Source organism: Anas acuta, chromosome W, assembly GCF_963932015.1.
Source record: "Anas acuta chromosome W, bAnaAcu1.1, whole genome shotgun sequence".
NCBI lineage: Eukaryota > Metazoa > Chordata > Aves > Anseriformes > Anatidae > Anas > Anas acuta.
This window is the reverse complement of record NC_089016.1, coordinates 26,809,838-26,833,954: the sequence shown is the minus strand read 5'-3', so window position 1 is coordinate 26,833,954 and position 24,117 is coordinate 26,809,838. Positions and strand designations below refer to the sequence as shown.

At 44.7% G+C, this 24,117-nt stretch overlaps 1 protein-coding gene and 2 long non-coding RNA genes across 6 annotated transcripts in view; 1 reads left to right on the top strand and 2 right to left on the bottom strand.

The window, feature by feature from the left end:
- Positions 1-24,117, bottom strand: part of LOC137846743 (uncharacterized) — a 296,979-nt gene that overhangs the window by 83,291 nt on the left and 189,571 nt on the right. The window lies entirely within an intron of this gene.
- Positions 1-24,117, top strand: part of LOC137846725 (protein FAM219A-like) — a 111,651-nt gene that overhangs the window by 25,020 nt on the left and 62,514 nt on the right. For all 4 annotated transcript variants that reach the window (XM_068664844.1, XM_068664843.1, XM_068664845.1 and 1 more), the window contains exon 2: positions 12,476-12,575. In XM_068664844.1, the coding sequence (XP_068520945.1) occupies positions 12,476-12,575 (100 nt within the window). The remainder of the gene's footprint in view (positions 1-12,475; positions 12,576-24,117) is intronic.
- LOC137846734 (uncharacterized) overlaps positions 1-24,117 on the bottom strand; it is a 114,993-nt gene that overhangs the window by 45,274 nt on the left and 45,602 nt on the right. The gene's annotated exons all lie outside the window — the stretch shown is intronic.

Here is a 24,117-nt window from a genome sequence, read left to right as displayed (position 1 = left end):
AATTTGGGGTATCTGGGATTTTGAGTGTGGATTTGGCGGACTCACTGAGAGTGGTCTTGGGATTTAATACTGGATGAATTAATCCAGCCCATTCGGTGTCCGTACTTATCTATGTCTTGTACCAATTCACCCCAGGTGGGAATGGGGGAGTTCAGATTTTGCCTACAACCACTATCATCATCCCTACAAGCAGCTAGTATGTGATCCTGGGTATTTTCTACAAACATCTTAAGACAATCAGGGAGTCCACAGATGAAAGGGGTTAATTGAACCAGGTCAATAGGAGCTAACATCGGGGATTTCCTTAATTCATCTCTTTCATATATTACCTGAATGCAGGCTGCTTTCTGTACTGCTACAGCCAGGTCGGCTCCTGGTGTGGTGGTTAAAAATACTCCAGGTCTCCAAAAGCCGCCTGCCTCTTCCTCACTCAACATCATTCGATCTCCTCCTTTAAGAGAAACTCAACGCACATACTCAACTTCCGATTCCCCTGACCGCCTTGAGAACTTTCCCTGTATTTTAACCAACTCTGCTGGTGACCATGGAATCATTCGCACAGTAGTGCAGATTTCATCATTATCATCAACAGTAGTCTCAGTCTTAACCAAAGGTCTCAAGGAAATCAACTGAGGTTCAGAATCAGCCATCTCTTCAACACCATCATCACTGTCAGACCAGAAATCACTGTCCCAGCTTTCAGGTTCTACACTATGCAGCAATCTATGAATCTGCTTGACCGTAGCGCAAGGCTGTACTTTATTTAACAGATGACTAACCCTCTCCAGCAGTTGTTTAAGATGATTATTGTCACTCACAAGTTTATCATTTTCAGTCACAAGTTTATCCACTCTGATTCCTAATGTTTTTCCTGTCTTCCTTTCAAAGGCCAATGATGACTTCAACACCTCAATCTCTGATTTCAAAGCTGTATGTTCCACATCAGAGATCAGTTTGGGAGCAGGAGTTTCCTTAGCTTCCTGCTGAGCACAAGACAAACAGGCTCCTAACACAGCACAAATCGCACCTTTACCCTTTCTTTGACCAATCTTTCGTGAAGCCTGACACTGCTCAATGCGCTCTACCACTTTCTCCTCATCTTTCCAAAACTTTTGGGAAAACTCCTTCCCTGCCTGGGAAGGGGCACATTTGTATTTTTGTAGTAGTTTATCCATAGCAATCCTGCCGACTACGCCAATTTTACTGTCGCATTAAGGGGTGTAGCTGATTAACCGTTATAGGCCCAGTCGGATTCAGGGTACTGAACCAGTCGGATACATCAATAAAGTGTTAACCATCTGGGGTCCAGTCGGATTCACCAATAACGCATTAATCATCTGGGGTCCAGTCGGATTCACCAATAACGCATTAATCGTCTGGGGTCTGGTCGGATAATCACCAATAACGTGTTAACCATCTGGGGTCTGGTTGGATTCAGAACACTGAACTATCACGCTCACGGATTCACCAATAACGTATAACCACACTTACCCTAGTTGCACTTAATGAGAGCTATAACAATGCAATCAAGTGTGATTTATTACAGCAACAGATAACCAGGTTCTTTGGACTGCCGGCGACAGTGACTGTCTGCAAAAGCAAGCTAGCATGCATGAAATACACAGGTGTTACAGGTGTTACAGGTGTGCAGCCTAGAAATAAACGCGTTAAAAGGATCAAAGATTCTAGAAAGATTTATAACCAAGTGTTCAAATCTCACCCAAAGGCGTCCCAATGGGGGGGGGAAGAGAGGCTCAGCCCGTCGACTGATCCCAGGAGTCAGGAGGTCCTAAGGATGTTGTATTCCCTTGGGACGGTATCTCCCCTGACGGTGGTATCTTCCCTGACATCCCCTCTCTCTTGGGCCAATTTATATCTTTTAGGTGGAGCTTGAGTGACTCTAGTCAAGCATATCTTAGTTATGATTGGTGAAAAGTAAGGCTTTTAGTAAGGCTAAAAGCAGGATTGTAACCCTGCACTTTCAGAGAGACAATTTTGACCTCTTCCGGGACCTGCTTGGGAGTATCTCATCAGCTAGGTTGCTAGAAGGCAAGGGTGCATGTGAGAGCTGGGCTACATTTAAACAGCAGGTGTTGGGTCTGTCTGAGCTGGAGTCACCTTTTCCCTGCAGCAGCCCAAACAGTGCTGTGCTCTGCACTCGTAGCTGGAACAGTACTGATATCACTCCAGTGTTGTGTCTATTGCTGCGTAGTGCTGGCACAGCATCAGGACTCCTTCCAAGCCCCAAAGAGCCAGCAGGCTGGGGGTGGGCAAGTGATGGGGAGGGGACATTGCCGGGGCAGCTGACCTAAACCAACCAAAGGGATATTCCATAACACCTGATGTCACACTCAGCAATAAAAGGGGGGCTCTCGTGGGGGAGGGGGCTGTTCCTCCTGAACAACCACTACGCGTTTGAGGCCCTGCTTCCCAGGACGTGGCCGAACACCGCTCGTTGATGGGAAGTAGAGATTTTTTTTTTTTCTCTCTCTGTGTTTCCATGCGGACTTATTGTTTCTTTTGTTTCTTTTTTTTCTCCCCATTCCCTTTCCCTTTAATTAAACCTTTCTCATCTCAAACCTCGAGTTCTCTGTGTTGTATTTTCTCCCCCTTCCTCTTTGAGGAGAGGGGGCGTGAGAGAGCGGTTGTGGTGGAGCTCGGCTGCCCACCTGAGTAAAACCACGACAGTCCTTTTTTGGCGCCCAACGTGGGGCTCGAGGAATTTGAGATAAGGATGATAGTCGACAGAAGTAACGGGCAAAATATGGACAGGATGATTGTTACAAGTTGTGAAGAATTTAAGGAAGCAGTAACTGTGAGATGTTAGTGTGGTGAAGGGACAAGGGGTGGTGTGTGTGTAAAATGTCCACCTTGTCAGTGCTGTGATGATGTTATGTTTATTTTGGTGTGGTGAATTCTTTTTCTTTTTGATTTAAGTGAAGTTTGTGAAGGTTGTGATAACTGTAAAGTAAGAGTGTATTGTGATTAATCTTAAATATGCTTTTAACAGAGGCGAGGGGTGGAACGTAGTGGGTTTACATGGCAAGGTTTTGGTACCAGGGGGCCATAGGGGTGGTTTCTGTGAGAAGGATCTAGAAGCTGCCCCATGTTTGGGAAGGGCCCCACTGTTTTCCAGAGCTGAGCCAATAAGCGATGTTGTTTTGCGCCTCTGTGAGAGCATATTTAAGACAGGGAAAAAAATGCTGCGCCACACAGCAGCTGGGAGAGTGAGAGGAGTGAGGAACAGCCTTGCAGGCGCCAAGGTCAGTGTAGAAGGAGGGGGAGAGGTGCTCCAGGCGCCAGAGCAGAAGTCCCCTGCGGCCTGTGGTGAGGACCATGGTGAAGCAGGATGTCCCCCTGCAGCCAATGGAGTACCACAGTGGAGCAGGGTTCCACGCTGCAGCCCGTGGAGGAGACCACGTGGAGGTGGCCCTGCACCAACGGAGGCTGCCGCCTGTGGAAGACCCCTGCCGGAGCAGATTCCGGGCCGGACCTGTAGCCCGTGGAGAGGAGACCACGCAGACATCTCCTTATGCTGAGTCTGTTTTGCCCGTTACAATAATTACTGAGTGATCTTCTCGTCCTTATCTCAACCTTTGAGCCCTTTTCATCATATTTTCTCCCCAGTCCTCTTTGAGGAGGGGGAGTGAGAGAGCGGCTGTGGTGGAGCTCGGCTGCCCACTCGAGCGGAACCATGACACAGCATTTCTTCCAAGCTCAGGATCGGTGCATCCTGAAGAGAAGGAAATCGGGGAAGGGGGGCAGGAAACCTGCATGGATGAGCAAGGAGCTCATCGATAAGATCAAAAGGAAGAGGAAGGTCTATGAAATGTAGAAAAAGGGCCTGTCCTCTTGGGAGGAGTACAGAAGTGTTGTCAGGGCCTGCAGGGACGCAACGAGGAAGGCTAAAGCCTACCTAGAGATGAGGCTTGCAAAAGAGATAAAAAAATAAGAAGGTTTTTTAAGTATGTAAACAGTAAAAGGAAGACTAGGGATAATGTGGGTCCCTTGCTGAACAAGGGGGGTATCCTGGTAATGGGAGACACTGAGAAGGCAGAGATACTGAGTGCTTTCTTTGCCTCAGTCTTTGTTTCAAGGACTCCCCCTCCTGGGACTCCTCGACCCTGGAGGAAGGAGAAAGAGTCTGGGAAGTGGAGATCTCCCCCCTTGTTGACAAGGGAGTGGTTCGGGAGCGTCTGAGTGAGCTCAACGCACACAAATCCATGGGTCCCGATGGTATGCATCCACGTGTGCTGAGGGAGTTGGGAGAGGTGATTGCCGAACTGCTGTCTATCATCTTTGAAAGGTCCTGGAGAACAGGAGAGGTGCCTGAAGACTGGAGGATAGCCAATGTCACTCCGGTCTTCCAGAAGGGCAAGAAGGAGGATCTGGGAAACTACAGGCCAGTCAGTCTCACCTCTGTCCCTGGAAAGGTGTTGGAACAGCTTGTTCTGGATGCCATCTCCAAGCAATTGGAAGAGAAGAAGGTTATGAGGAGTAGTCCGCATGGATTCACCAAGGGGAAGTCATGCTCAACCAACCTCGTTGCCTTCTATGATGGCATCACCAGCTGGGTAGATGAGGGGAGAGCAGTGGATGTCATCTACCTTGACTTTAGCAAGGCTTTCGATACTGTCTCCCATGACATCCTGCTAGCAAAGCTGAGAAAGTGTGGGATAGAGGAGTGGACAGTGAGGTGGGTTGAGAACTGGCTGACTGGCCAAGCTCAGAGGGTGGTGATCGGCGGTGCAGAGTTTGTGGCAGCGTGGAGTCTGGCTGGAGACCTGTGACTAGCGGTGTTCCCTGGGGGTCGGTGCTGGGTCCGGTCTTATTCAACATCTTCATCGACGACCTTGATGAGGGAATAGTGTCTGCCCTCAGCAAGTATGCCGATGACACAAAGCTGGGAGGAGTGGCTGACACCCCAGAAGGCTGTGCTGCCATTCAGCGAGACCTGGACCGGCTGGAGAGATGGGCAGGAAGAAACCAAATGAGGTTTAACAAGAGCAAGTGCAGAGTCCTGCACCTGGGAAGGAACAATCGCATCTATCAGTACAGGCTGGGGGACAACCTGCTGGAGAGGAGCTCTGAGGAGAAGGACCTGGGGGTCCTGGTGGACGACAGTTTGACCATGAGCCAGCAGTGTGCCCTGGTGGCCAAGAGGGCCAATGGGATCCTGGCGTGCATTAAAAGGAGTGTGGCCAGCAGGTCAAGGGAGGTGATCCTCCCCCTCTACTCTGCCCTGGTCAGGCCTCACCTGGGGTACTGTGTCCAGTTCTGGGCTCCCCGGTACAAAAAAGACAGGGATCTCCTGGAAAGAGTCCAGCGGAGGGCCACAAAGATGATACGGGGCCTGGAGCATCTTCCTTATGAGGAAAGGCTGAGAGACCTGGGTCTGTTCAGCCTGGAGAAAAGAAGACTGAGAGGGGATCTCATCAATGTGTATAAATACCTGAGGTGTGGGAGACAGAGGGATTTGGCCAACCTCTTTTCAGTGGTCTGTGGGGACAGGACAAGGGGTAATGGTCACAAGATAGAGCCCAGGAAGTTCCGCACCAACATGCGAAAGAACTTCTTCACGGTGAGGGTGACAGAGCACTGCAACAGGCTGCCCAGGTTGTGGAGTCTCCTTCTCTGGAGATATTCAAGGCCTGTCTGGACGCCTACCTGGGCGGCCTGCTCTAGGGAACCTGCTTTGGCAGGGGGGTTGGACCCAATGATCTTTTGAGGTCCCTTCCAACCCCTTAAGTTCTGTGATTCTGTGAAAAGTTTTCTGGTCTTTGTTTAAAGATATAGGCTCCGAGAAATTCAGGGCGCATGCTCAGTGAGGGGTGGTCACACCTTGGAGGCGGGTAGCTTTTGGGATGGAGGTGTGTTTTTTTTGTATTATAATGATATTATAATGAGCAAAAGTTCACTAGAGTACAGCATTTTGTCAAAAACATGACAGGTCATCGGCTCAGGGTAACAAATGTGCAGCTTTCGGTCTCGGTGTGCACCAGAACAGTCGAGTCCCCCTCTTGTCACAGAGCCTAGCCGCGGTGTCTCCACTCCGCTCTATGCTCTGTACTGTTTCATAGAGTCAGCACACCAGGTTCCCCTAGTGTGGTAACATCTAAGATTGGAAGCCTAGGGAATGCTCAGGTAATGCAGCTACACCCTACCCTGAAAGCCTCTTCAATGCTGTACATTTTCTTTAAAATGTGAATAGTAGTTTAAGTTTCCTAGTCACTTTAGGGAATTACTCCACAACATCTTACTTGAAATAATGGGCTCCAAAACAGAATGTTTAAGGTGAAGCCCAAGGGATAGAGAGGAGAGCATGAGAGACTCTTTCGTGAGGTTTGCAGGTTACATTCCTGCCGTACATCCCTCTGTGACACTTCCCTTTCTCTTCCAGAATATGCCATTACTGACCATTGTTCGGCCTGACTCAGTATAAATCTCACATCCTTTATCCCTCTACTTTTATGCTTTCTCACATAGATCACACAAATCTGTGCACATCTTGTACGTCTCAGTTCCCAGTGTTTTGTTTGTTTGTTTGTTTGTTTTATACTCTATGCTTATAGATATTTCATGTTTATATTGTAGTGGTACCTAGAGGCTTCAGAGGTCTCTTGTCTAAAATACTGTGAGTCTGTGCTTTTACATACCTACCTATGCACATCAGAGTCCCTTCCCCGCAAGCATGCCATCCACAGCTACATTCTTCAGGACAACCTTGTGTGTCACAGCTTGAGGCAGAGCCAATCTGCAAGTATCATATTGTAATAAATGACTGAGTCCCAAATAGGATTGCAATTAAAGTTTACAATTTATTAAACGAATAGAGGCAAGCAAACAGCGCTGGGTGCGCTGGGAGTCTCTGCTCCACCAAGACACACACCAGTTACATCAGGCGGCTGGTTTTTATGCTCCTAGGCTAATACATATTCATCACCACTTTTGGAAAAGGCAGGGTTATTATAATTAGTTTCCCAGGCTTGAACCATCCCACGGACGCATGCGTATCAGTCTCCGGTGGTCCCTCTGGGGGTCGCTGATACTGAAGGCTCGTAGTCTTCCTCCCAGGCTTTGTCCTTCGGTCGTTCTTCAGCTTCCCCCCCTCCTTATTTAGTAGTCTCTGGACTGGATGTCAGAAAGTTGTGTCTCGTGCAATAGGCAGCAGTTATCTCAAAAACTCCCCCCTATTCTCTTATCTCCCAGACCCGAGTCTCAAGGTTTACCTTTCAAACCAAACCCTCTATCAACACGAACTGCTAGACCATTCTTTTGCCAGATACAAGAACTATATACACTAACCACTCTGTTTCTCTTGGACTTGTGGTTATACAAGGTGATGTAAGACAGAAGGTCACATTTCATCATGAGGCCCTAGCATTGTTCCACATTGGCACGAATCAGATTAACATATTTCACAATATGATTTCTGTTCCCAGGGCAGAGAGACTGAAGATGTGAATACCTATTAGCAGGAGCAACGTTCTAGCCCAGGAGCCTGGGATGACAACATGGGAATGATAGAAACTTCTCAGTGACCCAAATGTATGCCCTGCATTTGGGGTGCATGAGTTTCTCACTTGTTTTTGTGCTAAGTCAGTTTCTCATGCACAGAACATCTATCACATTTTCAAGCTCATTGTTTTATGTGGGGAAAAAAAAAAAAAGCAAAACACTTGGGCTTGTTCTTTCCATGGCCCTTTCTATGTGATCCACATGGGCAGCTTCAGAAAGCAGGAGTCTTCTGGGCTGCAAGTGCTTGCTGTAGGCCGTAATGCACACATTGGTACCAGGACTTCCAGCATCTTTAAGTTGGACAGAAGACAGAACGCACATCATCAGCCTGTATTGGAGAGAGACAAAGCTAACTGGATGATATTCTTGAGCAGCCAGATCATAATGATTTAGCTGCTGATAATCAGACCGATGCCTCTGAACTGAGGAGAGAAGTGATGGGTACAGCCTTGTATGTTGGGTCTTTCCGTGAGATCAGAGGGTGAGAGTGTTGTCTGTAGGCACTCTTCCCCCTCTGCTTTATTAAAAAGCAGAGCTGCTTTAATGATCACAGAATTCCCCACGGAGAGCAGAGTGGAGAATGTCTTCTAGTGACTGCAAGAATGACTGATCTTGAGGGTTGGAACAGTGGGCAAGTAGAGGCATCTCAGTTACCAGCCCTGTTCTTAAGGGGCAGCTGAAGGCCACAAAAACTGCATGCCCATTCCCTTCCACGTGCACTAGGGTCCCAGAGGAGTCATGGGGCAGGCTTGTTAAGCTCACAAGATGTCAGAGGTGTTGACTGTGAAGGATGTGAAAGGAAGCTGCTTTTCCAAAGGTGCTTCAAGGGTGTATTTGCACCCAGCTCCATTGCTCAGGGTGTAACACTGCAGTTTGGTGGCTGTTTGGGGTTATTCTTCCCCATAGTCAGTGTGGGCTACTGGGAGAGGCAGGCAGTAAGAGTAAAAAGACTGTTGACCTGGAAAGGGGAAGAAGAGTGGAACAGAGAAAGAACAAAAACCCTACTCGGCACCCCCTGATTTAAGTTTAAAGTGGTTTCAGCTCCTCTCCATGCTCCTGCATACCAAGGATTCACACTGATGCTGTACCATGAAGGTTCATTGGAACTAATTTCCGATGTTCAGACATGGCACATTGTACTCACTGCAGGACGTGGCTGTACCTAGCAGGAGGCAGAGTTTTCATGGTCTGTTGTGTTGAGCCCAGAAGAAGAAAAAAATGATAAGGAAATGCCCCACCATTCAAATGCTGCTGTTACCTATGCCCAATTAAGCTGTGAGCATGTGGAGAGAAAACTTTGATTAAACTCTGGCCCCAGCCAAATGTTCATGCAGCAGTCTGATTGAATGTATTTTTTTTTCCCTAGGAGGCATAAAGAGGTCTCAGGAACAGCCAAAAAAACAATCAAAAAAAAACCTAAAATGTATTAATTTCTCAGAGCCATTTTGGAGCCACTGCAGCCACTTGCCTTTTTATTGGGAGTGTTATTTGCCTCCCAGGGAGCAGAGAAATCACATCACCTGGCCTGGGACAGGTCACACCGCATAGCTGTGGCCCTGATGCTGGGGTCCAAGCTGAATGCATTGTCTAAGGAAGGCTTGTAAAAAAGGATAAAGCCACAAGTGAATTCCAGTAGCAAAAGCACAAGGTGAATCTCGGTCTGCTTGTAGGCATCCACAAACAAAGGGCTAATTAGTCGATTAAATGTTTCTCTGGGTAGATTTACTATAGAGAGAAATGTGTGCATTCAGTATGCACGGAGACAAGGGGGCAGCTCCAGCTGAGCCACAAGAATGCTGTCGTGCTCGTGCTCATGTGGAGCCCTGCGCATTGCTGCAGAACCAGGGTTATGCCAGTGCCACAGACAAGGCACACTCATGCTGGGGACGCTGTCTCTGGCCCAGATCAGTGTCCTTTTGGTTCAGTTTTGCAATTCAGAGGGAGCGGGCCTGGCCCGTGCACCACAGCGGTGGTTGCTCGGTAGTCAGTGGTGGGGGAAGGAGCAAGCTCTCCAGGGACTGATTCATCAGCTGGGCATTTGAGAGATCAATCACATATTGCAAGGAAATCAGAGGAGCTGTTCTGAAGTTGAGACCATAAAATAGCTTCTGACACAGAAAATAAGGATGACTATTCCGAGTCCGATTAAAGGTCTCACCTACTCCTTCATCGTGTCCCTGTAAGGATGAGAACTGGGTGAGCCCTGCCTCCCTGGTTCACTCCCTCCAGTGATCTGTGCCTCTAGGGCTGCCTAAGCTGGCAGCAGTGCTTTAGTATTTGATAGTCCTGATGGATATCCCTTCCATGCATTTATCTCACCCTTTCCTGAGCCCCTTTTAGCATCCACAGTAGCCTGTCACCTGTAGTATGGAGAAGTACCAAGTTTGTTTCCAGCTGTTGCATGTTAACATTTGATAGCCCTTTGTTGTAGAAAATAAAGGCTGGCTGATCCCTATTCGCCTTCTCATCCCATTCAGGATCATTTAAACTTGTAGTTTAAAGTAGAAGAATGCTGTTACCCTTCTACTCTTCATTGCTGACTCACCTTCAACTTGGTGTCCTTGTTGTCCTGTCAACTTGACTCCTCGGTCCTTTTCTTCAGAACTTACTGACTGAAGGAGAACTCACTGAGCTCACAGACTGATTTCTTTCTGAGACAGAAGAGCAACAGTCCCTTGCTTTGAAACTCACTGACTGGCTTGCATTGCATAGAATCACAGAATCATAGAATATCCCGAGTTGGAAGGGACCCATAAGGATCATCAAGTCCAACTCCTGGCACCGCACAGGTCTGCCCAAAAGTTTAGACCATGTGCCTAAGTGCACAGTCCAATCGCTTCTTAAATTCAGACAAGCTTGGTGCAGTGACTACGTCCCTGGGGAGCCTGTTCCAGTGTGCAACCACCCTCTCGGTGAAGAACCTCTTCCTGATGTCCAGCCTAAACTTCCCCTGCCTCAGCTTAACACCATTCCCGCGGGTCCTATCACTGGTGTTTACAGAGGATAGGTCACCTGCCTCTCTACTCCCTCTCACGAGGAAGTTGTAGACCGCGATGAGGTCCCCCCTCAGCCTCCTCTTCTCCAGGCTGAACAGGCCCAGTGACCTCAGCCGCTCCTCATATGTCTTCCCCTCTAGGCCCTTCACCATCTTCGTCACCCTCCTCTGGACACTCTTCAACAGTTTTACATCCTTTTTGTACTGTGGTGCTGTGGCGGTTCCGCTCAAGTGGGCAGCCGAGCTCCACCACAACCGCTCTCTCAATCCCCCTCCTCAAAGAGGAACAGGGAGAAAATACGATGAAAAGGGCTCAAAAGTTGAGATAAGGACAAGGAGATCATGCAGTAATTATTGTAACAGGCAAAACAGACTCAGCATAGGGAGACAGTAAGATTTATTGCTAATTACTAACAAGCTAGAGAAGTGAGAAACAAAGGAAAGAAACCAAAAGCACCTTCCCCCCCATCCACCCTCTTCCACCTCCTCCCCCCGAGCGGCGCAGGGGAACGGGGGAATGGGGATTATGGTCAGTCTATAGCGCTTCTTTTCTGCTGCTTCTTCTCGATCACTCTCATCCCCTGTCCTGTGGGGTCCCTCCCATGGGATGCAGTCCTTGGTGAACTGATCCAGCGTGGGCTTCCCACAGGCAGCAGCTCTTCCAGAACTGCTCCAGATATGGGTCCGTACCACGTGGTCCATCCCTCAGGAGCAAAATGCTCCAACCGTGTTTTCTTATCATAAAAGGAAATCAAATCTGTTAGGCAGGACCTACCCCTCATGAACCCATGTTGGCTGGGACCAATGACTGCATTGTCCCGCAGGTGCGCTTCAATAACTTGCATTGCATACAGGTGTCAGCGCCAAATCATAGGTTGCATTTTTACTAGAAAATCTGTAGAAATCTCCAGAAACTGAGAGATGGACAATATTATTAACTAGTTTGGAGTGGTATTTATCGATATTTAGTTTCTCATGATTTTTTCTATTTCTACAAAGTGATGGTTTCGTCAGATATTGGACTTAATGCTGGATGTTTTTCCCTATGCAGGTGTACCTATTATAAATCAGAATTCATATACCCATATTTGTATATATACATATGCATGTTCAATTTAGTTTCTAGCTGGGAAGAAGTGAACACATTGGAAAATCAGTGGTGCTAAATAGATATAGGTCCAACAGGTTTGAAATTTGACATGAAAGGATTTTAAATACTTTCATCAGTGCTGGAGCCAAGTGAATTGGTAGCTTATCTCTGTGTGAATGCTCTGATGCACTGTAACACTGAATACAACACTACCTGGATTAGGTTGTCTGCAAGTGTATATGATGGAGCAGATATAAGTTTTGGGAGCTTTTGTTTTAGGGGGATTCCAGTGAAAATTGCTGTGCTGACAGATACTGAAATTAAATCTTACCATTTAGCCACAAAATAGGTCCAGTATGGGAAATACAGGCTTCTTCAGTCTTCTCCAAGATGGACCGGAGATTGAATTCACCTTTTCATTTGGTCTTAATTCCTTTTGAGCCAGACTTACACAGCTGGTCACAAACTTTTTAGTTTTAATCACGAGGTTGACTGATCCACTTAGAACTCAGTTGAAACTGTAGTGTGTTTCATACGATACACCAAAGAGTCATCATATGAAAATGGCTTGGGACTATTGCCAGCCCGGGCTGAATTTGATCTGGTGACCCACCCTCCATATTATATTCCCAATATCATCTATCATGTGTCTGATGTTGAAATCTGGCATTTCCAGAAATACTTTAAACATACTAAACATACTTCCAGAGTTATGTGATTTTCCCCTAGGTTTCAGCCATTTGAAACACCAGCATACTCTCTGCTCCCTCTGAACGTGTGTGGGGATGGACTAGCCTAATAGTCAGTTAGAGAAGTGACTGCATAACTTTTAGCTAAACCGTTCTGTTCTGTTTCATTTTCTATCTCCACAGGATCCAACAGCTGCATCTATTTCGGACAGAGATTGTGATACGAGAAAGGGAGAGACTGTAGCCATGAACTATAAGCCGCCCCCACTCCAAGTGAAATTAGGTGAGTCTTTGCTGATGAAGAATGAGAAGGCTGAATCTAGGGTCTGTAATATGTTGAGGTGCTAGTGGGATCATAAGCAGATCTCCATTTATATGACTGAATGTGCCAGCTCAGCTCAGAAATCTCACAGAGCAGTTTATCAGTGTGATTCCACTGCTCAGGGAACTGACCTACAAATGTTGAAGGACGCTTTGTCTTGGGCTGTGGTAGAGGTCTTCTTCAAAAGGAAGGCTTAGCTTTTTAAACTCACAGAATTTCATCAAGCTAAGATTAAGGCTTGGCCAGAAAAAGAATGAAGATAATATAGAAGGACTGTAAAAAGAAGAGGCCAGGATGACTGCAAACAAAAGGGAAAGGAACAGAGACTTGGACCATTACCAGGAAAAGACAGAGTTGTGTTGTTGTGAGGTGGAGGGACTGTGGGTTTGTAATGGTTCACAAAGAAATGCTCATGCTATTTCTGAGCAGTATTTCTGAAGTTCTGGAAGCAGCAGCATATATTAGCACAATACACTGCTTCCTCATAAAGCTGATGCTTACAAGAGGACAGCAATCCACACATTGCCATCCTGCTTCCAAAACCTGAGCCGCTGTTGTGCCATACAGACTCAAGACCCTGACAAAGGACATGTCAAAGGAATAGTGTGCTTTTTGCTTAGAGCATGGGTAAAAAATGGTCTGGAAAATTTCCAGATAGGAGCAGAAAACAGTCCCTAGTTGTCCTTCACATTAGAATAAATGACATTGATGGGATACTGCTAGAGCTGATTGAGGTTGACTGTGCCATGTCAGGGAAGGCTCTGAAAAAAAGTGGATGCCCAGATGTTCAGTGGCATAGCTCCGGACCCTACCAAATAAGTGACAGGGAAGTTCAGCAGACAGATAAAGTCTGAACAAGATTTGGGAAAGTGTGAGCATTGTTATGTGGTTATGAAGAGATCTTGTCAATAGGTAGGTTTAACTCAAGGACCTACAGTACTACTGCAAACAGTGGTGTTGGCTTCATTGGTAAGAGAAGCCTTAAAGAAACACTCAGAAAAGGCTGGAAGCACTTGTGCAGTCTCAAGGCTCTGATGGAGTATATGGGAGATTGAATAATAGACAAATCTGGTCATTGCAGTGCATAAAGGAATTTTGTAGACTAGGTCCATGGACAGCAAAGTGAAAGAAAGTAGTTGAATAATGATCTTGAAGAAAAAGTGACTAGGGAGGAAAAGACAAAGTTGTATGTGCAAATGCAGCAAGGTTATGCAGCAAAGTGAAAGACCTTGAACTATTGATAGAGGATATGAGCAAGTGCATTGGGACAGTAGATCTATCCTGCAACAGCAATCATAAGTACTCTAAAACTGGCAGCTGCTTTTCAGGAAAAGGCAGAAAGCAGTGTTAATGACAGCTCAACTCAGTTTGGTAAAAGATAATCACTGCCCGCATTCCATATGCCATCAGGTTCCTTTTTCACTACCTAAAGAGTTCTGTAATGTTATTAGAGAGGTAATTACTACTGCAGTAGCTGTTTTGGATAATTTAACATCAGGAATTAGGTTGGAGAGCAATTGATACTATTATTGGTAGATCCAAGACATTCTTGCATTTCTAGACAATAAAGATATCCTCCAGAGATTCACTAATGTGACAGAAAATGGTGCTATTCTATACTTGGCTTTGGTAACACATGAGGACATTATAGAAGAGCTGATCATCAGAAATAGATTTGGATTCAAAGATAATAAGTTCAATTCATGCAAATTAAATGTAAAGGTAATTTAAAATAGATCTATAACAAATTTCAGTTTTATAAAGTGAGTGCATAAGCAGGGGCAATGAATTTAGAACCCCGGGAACTACATTAGGTAGTGGTGAAGGAGAAACTGTCAGAAGAAAGGAGATTGTTAATGGACTTGTCCAATAGTCATTTCTTTTCAAAGTTCATTAATGACAAAGGGACAAAAAGCAGGAGGGAGTTAGCTAAGAAAGGAGGGAGACATCAGTACAACAAAGGCTCAGAAATACCACAGAGGAAAGGCATGAAAACTAAAATAATAGAAATGAGAAAAATATGACAGGAACAACTCAATCTGCTGTATATTGAAGTTTACCAACTGGAAGTGACTAAGGAAGAGGAAGCCTGATATGATTGCAAGATAAGTAATTATTAAAATGGACTAATACATAAAAATATGCCATAGTCATACCTTTGCAGTTTCCCAGCTTTTTTCCAAACATACAGATACAGCAGAATGATTAGTTCTTCTGCCAAAACTTCTGCTTTATCATGTAGGGAAAATTTTATTCCATTTGGACACTGCTGAATTATATTATCCACCATTAAAGTGGGAAAGGTAGATATTAGAAGAGTCGGTATCACTTTTTCCACTAGATAAAGGTGTATCATTGCTATTGTGAAAGGCCAGGGTAAGATGTTTGCAATGCAGTGTAACAATCTCATCTCTTCAGTTCCACCAATAAGAATTTAGTGTGGGCTAGGCGTAGATGAGAACTACATAAGACATGGGATTTGAAAGCCTGTCATATAACAGAAAACTAAAAGAGGTTGGCAGATTGAACCTGGTAAAACCAGGATGGAGAAAGGATTTGCTTGCCATATATAAATCTTTCAGGGAGTAAATATCAGGAACAAAAAAAGAAATATTTGATGTAATAAATGGTGTCAACATTGGAAAAGTTAAGCATAAATTGTGAGGGGTATATTACATTTGGAAATTAAAGCATGCTTAACCATGAAAGCAGGGACAGGCTCAACTGGCATCTTCTGGGAATAACAGAAAACATCCAAAACTTGTATTATGTTAGAGCTCCACAGAGTTATAGAAGAACGCAGCCTCCAGGACCTGCTAGTGCTCCTGCCTAGTGAATACTCAGTGCTGACCACACTGTGCTTATGAAGATCATAGTTGGTGAAATCTACCTGCTTAAGAGGAATTGTCCAACAACGCTGACAAGCATGTTCCTGCCTGGGCTCCAGAGAAAAGTCTGCTCAAAAACCTCCTCTCCCTGTGGATACAGTGTGTCTCTTTAATTAGGTGAACTCATATCTAGCGGTATTTGGATTGACTCTACTCTTAGTCATACTCTGATGAGTGCTAGGTTACCTGGGCCAAAATGAGACTGATGGTATTGCCTGCAGCCAGTGTAACATGCTTTTAATCCACATCAATCAGCTCCTGCTGCTGTCGTTCTTAAAATCTGCCTGACCTTTGAAATTTTCAAGCAGCTTAATGTCTCACATCTCCCAGCTCTGGCTCCTTTTCTTCCAACTCAATCTTTAGTCTCTTCTGCATTAAACTCATCAGGATTTGGATTACTTTTTAATCCCTTTAAGCCTAGACAAAGTTAAGGTAGTACATAAATGTTTAATAGCTTACCTGGCAGAGCCATTGTTGGGGATGGTAGTGACTAGGGTTTTAATCCTATTGCAAGTTTTCTGTATGGATAGTGGCATTTTTCACTGTTAAATCAGAATCAATTGTTCAAATATCAAATACTCTGTTGGAAGGTTGATAAATGTCATTTTATACTCTGTGAAGATCCATATATAAATCTGTCATATGTGCTTGCTGGAAGCTTGGTTTAAATGAGCTCAATTAAATACCAACCCAGCATGCATACAAGTTTTGCTTCCAGAACCCACAGTGATTGAAGATGACAGAAAGTGTGCTGTGCTGCATGCTCTGAACTCAGATTTATCCTGCTGCTTGAATGTCCTTTCTATGGTTGTTTCTCTGCCCCATAAGTAAATACATGGCATTACCACATGTTTGTTTGGGGGTCAGTTAGATACAAGAAAATCTTCACAGGTGGCTTTTATTTCTAGTAAGTTCCTAAAGATTCCACCTGGTTTATAAGTGGAATAGTAAAGTATTTAGCTTGTTGCTGGTACCACATCTAAAAAGAGACAAACTTCACATCAAGGGAAAGTAACTTCTTCTGCTTCATGTAATTCATCATCTTAAGACTTACAGATATTCTATCCATATTAATTATGTATTTCTTACTTTCCTGACACTCCCACTTTGTCTTTCTCTTGAAATTTCAGGACTCAGCCATGCTTCTTTCTTGCCTGCAAATCACTTGATAAGGAGGCTCCCGACAGCACTGGGGGGTTGGGTGTCCATTAGTGCTGGGAGATGTCTCCAGCACATCCTTATTAGGAGGCATATCCAGATGGAGCACATACCACAAGCCTTTGGAAAACAGAAGAGAGTTGTGATAAGGAGGAAGGAACAGAATAATCCCTAAATGTAAATCTCAGGGGCTCCATATCCATTGGAAGGTAACAGATCCCCATGGGGTCCCCACAAGATGACATTATTTTAATGAAGTTTATGCCATCTGTTTTTCTATTTTGCATTTTTAATTTCACTTCTTTGCGCTGAAATCCCCATCCAGACAGTCTGTCTGTCTTACCTAGCAGTCAGTGATGTGACAGTTTGCGTTAAAACAAAATAGGCAGTGTGGCAATGGGTTGCAGCACAGGCTACAGTGGTGATGAGGGACTGTGGCAGTGGCATCTTTATCAACACATCCACCACTCCAGGAGCTTGGCAGTAAATCCCCCACATCCTTGTCTGCAAGATGAGCCTACGAGAGAGAGGCAGACAGAGCGACTCATAGCAGCATCCCTCTGAGACCTGCTTCCTTTTCTTACTCAGTGTCCATGACTAGCATGCAGGCTGGCTTCAACGCAGGCTTTCATGCAATCTCAACTGTTGTAGAGGGAAGGAAAACTGCAGTGTCCAAGGCATGACACCTGGCCAGTACACTTAATGTGCTGGAGGGAGATATTCCACCCCAGAAGGGGCTCGCTGACTGTAACTGGCTTCAGGCAAGCAAAGTAACAAGGGCTGATGATGGGTATCAAAAATCAAGCTGCCATTAAGGAGTTTTGATTGTTTTGTGGAAAATTAGAGAGGCTCTCCTTGGACGTGGGTTCTTGAAAAAGGATAAATCTTCTCCATTTATGAAAATGCATGCTTTATAGGCTATATTCAGAAGTGGCTCAAATGTTGCAGCTAATACCTTTCTTCCCAGCCTTTTGACCTCCTAATTATTCTCTGTGGACTCTTTCTTCTAGATATCCATCAGGGATGCAGTGCATCTGTCAGCACTTCCTTGCTGTCTTTAGTTTAGCTAGGTTCTGGAGCAGTTTCTTAACTGCTTCTTTATAAAGTTGCCAGTCAGCTAATGGGGAAAGATAGGTATTTTTGGAGGGCTCTGGTGGGATCTTGTCTGCTTAGATGTAAGCACCTTCTCTCTTTGAACTAGGTAGAGAAATATGGCACTACTTTTGGAAGATTGCTCAGTGGGGTGCCTAACTGTATGTGATCAGCAAATGTCTAATCTAGCACACTGGATCCCTCTTTAGGACTGAGTGAGCTACATGCAGATGAAGTCCCAAAAGGAAGCCTATTTCATATTGATACTGGCTTGAAAATATTTGTGGTTTTTATTTTAGATTTTGTTTGCAAAGCTTCTTGTAAAAAGTGACCTGAATTGCAAATGTAGCAGATAATTTTCCCACTTTCCTAGCTACAGTTTTGTTCCTCTCCCAGCTTAGATCTCATGCTGGTATTTATCTAAGTACCAAAAAAACCACAGTGGCTGGTACTAGTTAGCCCCATAAGGAGAAGCACATGTCACAAAGTTGCCTTTAATGTAAGTTGCTGTTGCTCAATTATATAATCTGCCAGCCTAACCAGAAACTTCCTGTGCTTCAAGAGGCAGGAAGCTGTCCTACAGCTAACAGAGCAGAGCTATTTCATGAATTAATAGGGTACTAACACTTTGCTGAGGCCAGCTGCATTGTAGGATGTTGCTTTTTTTCTCCAGGAGACACTGCAAAGATCAGTCTTAGAGCAGGTCAGCCACAGTCCTGTTATTGTGGGGGAGGAAATTATGGTCTCCTGGAACCTGGACCTATTGCTAGGGTGAGCATAAAAGCATCTTGAATCATCCCAGCCTGGCCTTTTGGCTTTCTGTATGACAAGAAGGAGATAACCGATAAGAGCAACCGAGCAGCCATAGGGGAGGCCTGAGTCAAGCAGGGTGAGGTGAAGGAAGGAGAAAAAGCTGTGCTCTGACACATAACCATAGTGCTCTCCCTCCAAGGAGAGATGAGATCTCAGATTAGACCACTGAGGCTTTCTGTCTGCTTCTGTTTCTCTCTTTATCAGTCCCACCTCTCCATGGTGTTGTTTATTAAAAAAAAAAAAGTGCTGAAGTTAAAAAAAGCATATTTAAAGGATACATCAAATGTCCTGAAAGATACAAGAATTTATGAGTAAAATTTTCACTTTTTTGCTCTATTATACATAGCATACAGAATATGCTATATACCATATCTCCTTTTAAGCTCAAAGCACTCTGCAGATATCCAATTAAGTTTTATATCACCCTGTTGTATGGTATAATCTTATAACACCTGTCAAATCCAGTGATAAGTATACAAAGCATATTTGGATAATGAGGAAGAGACAGCAGGAAATAAAATATTTTTTCATCTATGCTGGAATAGAATAGAATAGTTCTGTTGGAAGGGAGCTTCAAAGATCTTGTCCAACTGCCTGACTACTTCAGGGCTAACCAAAAGTTAAAGCCTTTTAATGAGGGCATTATCCAAATACCTTTTGAGGCAAATGCCACACTAGGAGTTGACCAGGATTATCCTTGAATTTTGCAAGAGGCTGTTGCAGATCTTGCTTAAGCTAAGGTGCTTGCTGAGAGGATTGCTAAAAGGGAACCCAGTGGTATCCAGCACTGGAGTGTGATATATGGAGACGTAACCAGGCCGTGAGGGAATGGACCCAATCCCTACCTATTGCTCATCGCTCCATCACTGAACTTCTCCATGTACAAACATCCTAAGATTTTACCTGATGGCAGGAGAGGATTTCATATTTCTGGCTTTCGCAGTCTCTAGCTGGGGACAGGGATTCTGCATAGAGACACCAATCACGTGTGTCCACTTCCAAGCACCAAATTACTTCTCCTGTGCTATTGTATTAATTCCTGCTTGTTAACAACATTCTCTGAAACCTCAGTCACTTAACTTGAATGATGTTCACTTACAGCAAGCAACTCTGGTAAGGGTGAAACGGCAACAGAAATCCTGTTCCAAGGAAATTCAGCTTGTTGTTCCCTGGTGTGCTTGCGTTGGAAAAAAATAAGGATCTAATTTATGGCTGGGCCCCATCTTAGTGGAAACTGGAGTGAACAAAGGAATAATCCACTTGGGGACAGAGGCTAACAGCACAAGCTTTGGTGTTGGCTCCTGCCTTCCAGCCTGCTGCTGTGCATTCGTGGCAGATATTAAATTGCCATACTGTCAGGAAGGAGTGGTACTGGGAATATCAGTCAATGAGCTGAGAACTACAAAGCCCTCAGGGTTCAACATAACAAAATTCATGTATTTCTGGTTGAAACTTTACAGATGGTCTCTATCCCAGTAAATGACAGACTGCCTTTAACTCTCCATGTTGCTTCTGAAACTGATCTTTCAATGTGTAGTTATTTAACTCATGTGTAGCTATTGAACCACTCTCATAAGGTTGTGTATGGGTTCAGAACTTGTTTTAAAGCAGATCCACTGAAGAGACACAAAATGAACAGTGGAGTAACCTGTCCCAGTACTGTTCAAAAGGATGCCTCACTCAGAAACCCCCTGCCAGTGCTGCTTTTGCCAGAGATTAAGATGAAAAAGTGGCTCTGGGAGATGCCATCCCAAAGGGAGCAGGTATCAAGCTTCTTGTGCAATCTGAATGGGTTGGTACCTGTCTGCATCCTTGGCTTCTTTTCTGCATCATCTCTTCCCAGTCTACTTCATAGCTTGTGACTTCTAAGTGTTTAAATACAGAAAGTAGAATAATAAGGGAAGGTTGTAGTAAACTGGACAAATCAATGCCATTAGTGTATCCTTATGTCAGTACCTCAAGTACTGTACTATTCCCAGTTGCTCTTCTGTAACAAGGCGATTAGCAGCTGTTGTTCCTGGGAAGAAGCTCTGTAGGTAAATTAGGGAATCATTTTATAAAAAAGCTGTATCTCTTTAGCTAGGTCCCCAGGTTCCAGCTCTATTGACAAAACTGCAGATTTCTGTATCCATAACTGTTTGCTTGGTGACCTCAAATGACATCATTACCTTAAGTGCACAAAGCCATTTTCCTTCCTTGGGAGCATACATTTCCTTGAACACAGTCTGTACGTTGCTGGGGGCGGGGGGGAGTAATGTGGAAGCCAGAGTGCAGTGGCAATATAGCACTGCTATTGATTTTCTTCATGAAGACAGAAGTGCAGCCTACCACTCGGAGGTCTCCTGGGGCTGGGAGGAATTTATTTAAACATTATTTCATATTATTACTCTTACCATTTGTAAGAGAAATTGTGTACACAGATTTATTGCAGCATCCTACCTTTAGGATATCTCCAGGCTGTTTGGAAGGGAATAAGAGAGTGAACAACTGCATCACATTAAGGGCAGTAGGGCTGTCTGCAGACAGATTGGCAAAAACGAGGGCAGAAAAACAGTTGTGACAGGCATGTTATTGCAGATTAGATAGAGGAGAAATAGAGGGGCAGAAAGGAAGAGGTGTGTGAGATGCTGTAGCTGACACAGGCACCAGTAAAGAGTAAAGCCATTAAGAGAAACTGGAATAGAGCAACCCAGTGGGGTTCAGCAGAGATCTCTGGGCAGGAGGATGTGTGTAGGTGAATGAGACAGAGGGAAGGGAAGTACCAGTCAGCAAAGCCAGGAGCAAAGCACAGTGTGGACAAATAAATACGAGCACGATGTGGTATGATTTACATTTACACAAAATGATCCTAGTCTTTCTGTCACTGCTGTTCAATTTGTTATGCCAGCCCATCAGGGTCTTACTGCTCCTCCCAGCCCTCCTCCATCATATGTGTACCTCTCCTGTGACAAGTCACTGCGTACCCACCTGCCTCACCAGACGATAGACACATGTGCATTCACATCTTGTATCACACAACAGTCTTAACTAACATGGCTTTAGATAAAAGGTTGTGTAGGAGGAGGCTATGAGCTGGCTGTATTATTCTGATGGGCAGTATCTGGCCATCCTCTGGCCTCGGAGTTTTTACAGTATAAATATATGTGGTAGTCCAGGAAAGTGAGCTAATCCTGGAGATCTGCTTCTACACAAGTTATTTCACTTTGTAATCAGAATGTGCCAAAGCATCTGAATGGAGGTTTTGTGCTTGAAGCAGAAGACCAGAGCTGCAAATTACAGGTTCTCTTTTTTTGCACTGCCCTGACTTGCCATAATCTGTCACAAATGTAAGAAGTAGCTCAGATCATGTCCTGCTTATTTCACTAGCAGTAGGTTGTGAGGTAAACAAATTAAGCAAATTACTGAGAGTCTCTGATAGAAGGAGGGAAAAACACAGTAATTGAAGTAGTGATTAGAATAAAAACTACCCTGGCAGAACCTAACCACAGCAGTCATCACCCCAGCAGTGATAAGCCCATGGTCTGTTCAGAGGTCACACTACATGCTGCATATTGCTCTCATCACTGCTTTCTTTGAGGCAAATAGAGACCCCATTTAAAAGTGTGTTCACCCCCAAAGATGATGTGCACTTTGTTCCTGACATTAAAAAGACTAACATCAGCTGTGCTAACAAAGCTGCCCGCTCAGGTGCTGACACCTTTAACAGAACCAACACAGGAAAGGGGTGATAGGACTAAGTTTTCTGGCTTCACAGAGCCCCATGTCCTCAAATGTAGGTTCCACCTGCTCCTCTGGCCCTCTGCAAGGAAACACTTCCCCCAGTCTGACTATTTTTATAATTCCTTCTAACATCTCTGCAGGTAGATGAGTTTCTGTGTAGCAGTCAAGGGAAGCAAGTAGAGCCCAGTGTAATTAATGTAAACTGGCTCCAGAAGAGACCACAATGTCCACAGACAAGGTTGGATGATGCTTTTTTTTTTTTTTTTAATTTTGTGTTTGATTTATTAATGATGAGCCTTAAACTGTACCTGACAGTTAATTGAATTTGTTCTGACTATTCAGTGGTGTGGGCTCCCCCTTTGTCTTCTCTGTGATGCACACTCAGCTCTTAACTGAGAAAGGTTACTGCCTGCTTATTGAATGTTGGGGCTAAAGTGCTCTGTCAGCAGACCAGGGCTCTATTATGGAGAAATAACACATACTTTCTCAAAAGGAAGGGGCTTGTGCTGATATAGGAATTCACTGCAATTCATGTTCTTTAACTGCTATCCTTATGCATGGAGGATGCTCACAGCACCCTGAAAACTTCTTCTCATGTCTTTGAAATCTTAAAGGATCCTTCAGAAACTCAGGAGAGTTTCCAATCTCAATGTGCTACAGTGGGAAAGCAGAATGGATGAGGATGTCATCGATGTCTTTAATATCTTTATCGATGATCTGGATGAGGGGATCGAGCGCACCCTCAGTAAGTTTGCAGATGACACCAAGTTAAGTGTGTGTGTTGATCTGCTCGAGGGTAGGAAGGCTCTGCAGGAGGATCTGGATAGGCTGCACCGATGGGCTGAGGCCATCTGTATGAAGTTCAACAAGGCCAAGTGCCGGGTCCTGCACCTGGGGCGCAATAACCCCAAGCAGAGCTACAGGCTGGGAGATGAGTGGTTGGAGAGCTGCCAGGCAGAGAAGGACCTGGGAGTATTGGTGAATAGTCGGCTGAATATGAGCCAGCAGTGTGCTCAGGTGGCCAAGTGTTGCAGGAAGCACGGCCGAAAGCACGACAGACACCAGCAGAGTCAGATCATGCTCCATTTTATTGCCCGAATAGCCTAACTTTTATAGAGAACTTAACAGGGGTGGACAGTGTTTCACACAAGATTATTGGTCAAGAGCACTCAGACAAACAACTGCAAGAAAACAACCCCACCTGCAAGAAAACAACCCCCTTGTGATTAGCAGTCACATAGACCTTGTCCTTGAAGCCAACTACTGGTAACAATATTTTTCTGAGTTCCTCAATTGGGCGATGTGGGAACACTGTCATGGGAACTTCTCATAGTTGCCCTGGTAGCTTGGTTTGCTCAGCTACAGCAAGCCATGGGATTTTTGCTGTTTCAAGAAATCCCTCAACAATTCCCCCTTCTTCTTTTGAGCAAACCAAGCCCGACACAGCAGTTTTACAAGTGACTCTTTAGCTATACTTACAACACACAACGACGATTACCACCACCATAAACCAAATTCTTAATCCCCTTGTGACTAAACCCAGCAACCATCTACACCTTGTTTCAAACAAGTCAGTGAACCATTGATTGAAAGGATTGATACCATACTGAATCTTTCTCATATGCTCTTTCAGGAAAGTAATGGATTTGTGAATTGACTCATTATGATCAGAAAGGTTTAAACAGTACATTCCCTTAAAGTCCTCACACCCATTCCTTTGGGCCAAAAGCAAGATGTCAATAGCAGCTTGATCCTGTAAAAGCAGATGTCGCAGACTATTTTGATCTGGTAACATCTCCTCAAGTATCTCTGTCGTGGCATAGGCTTGCCTC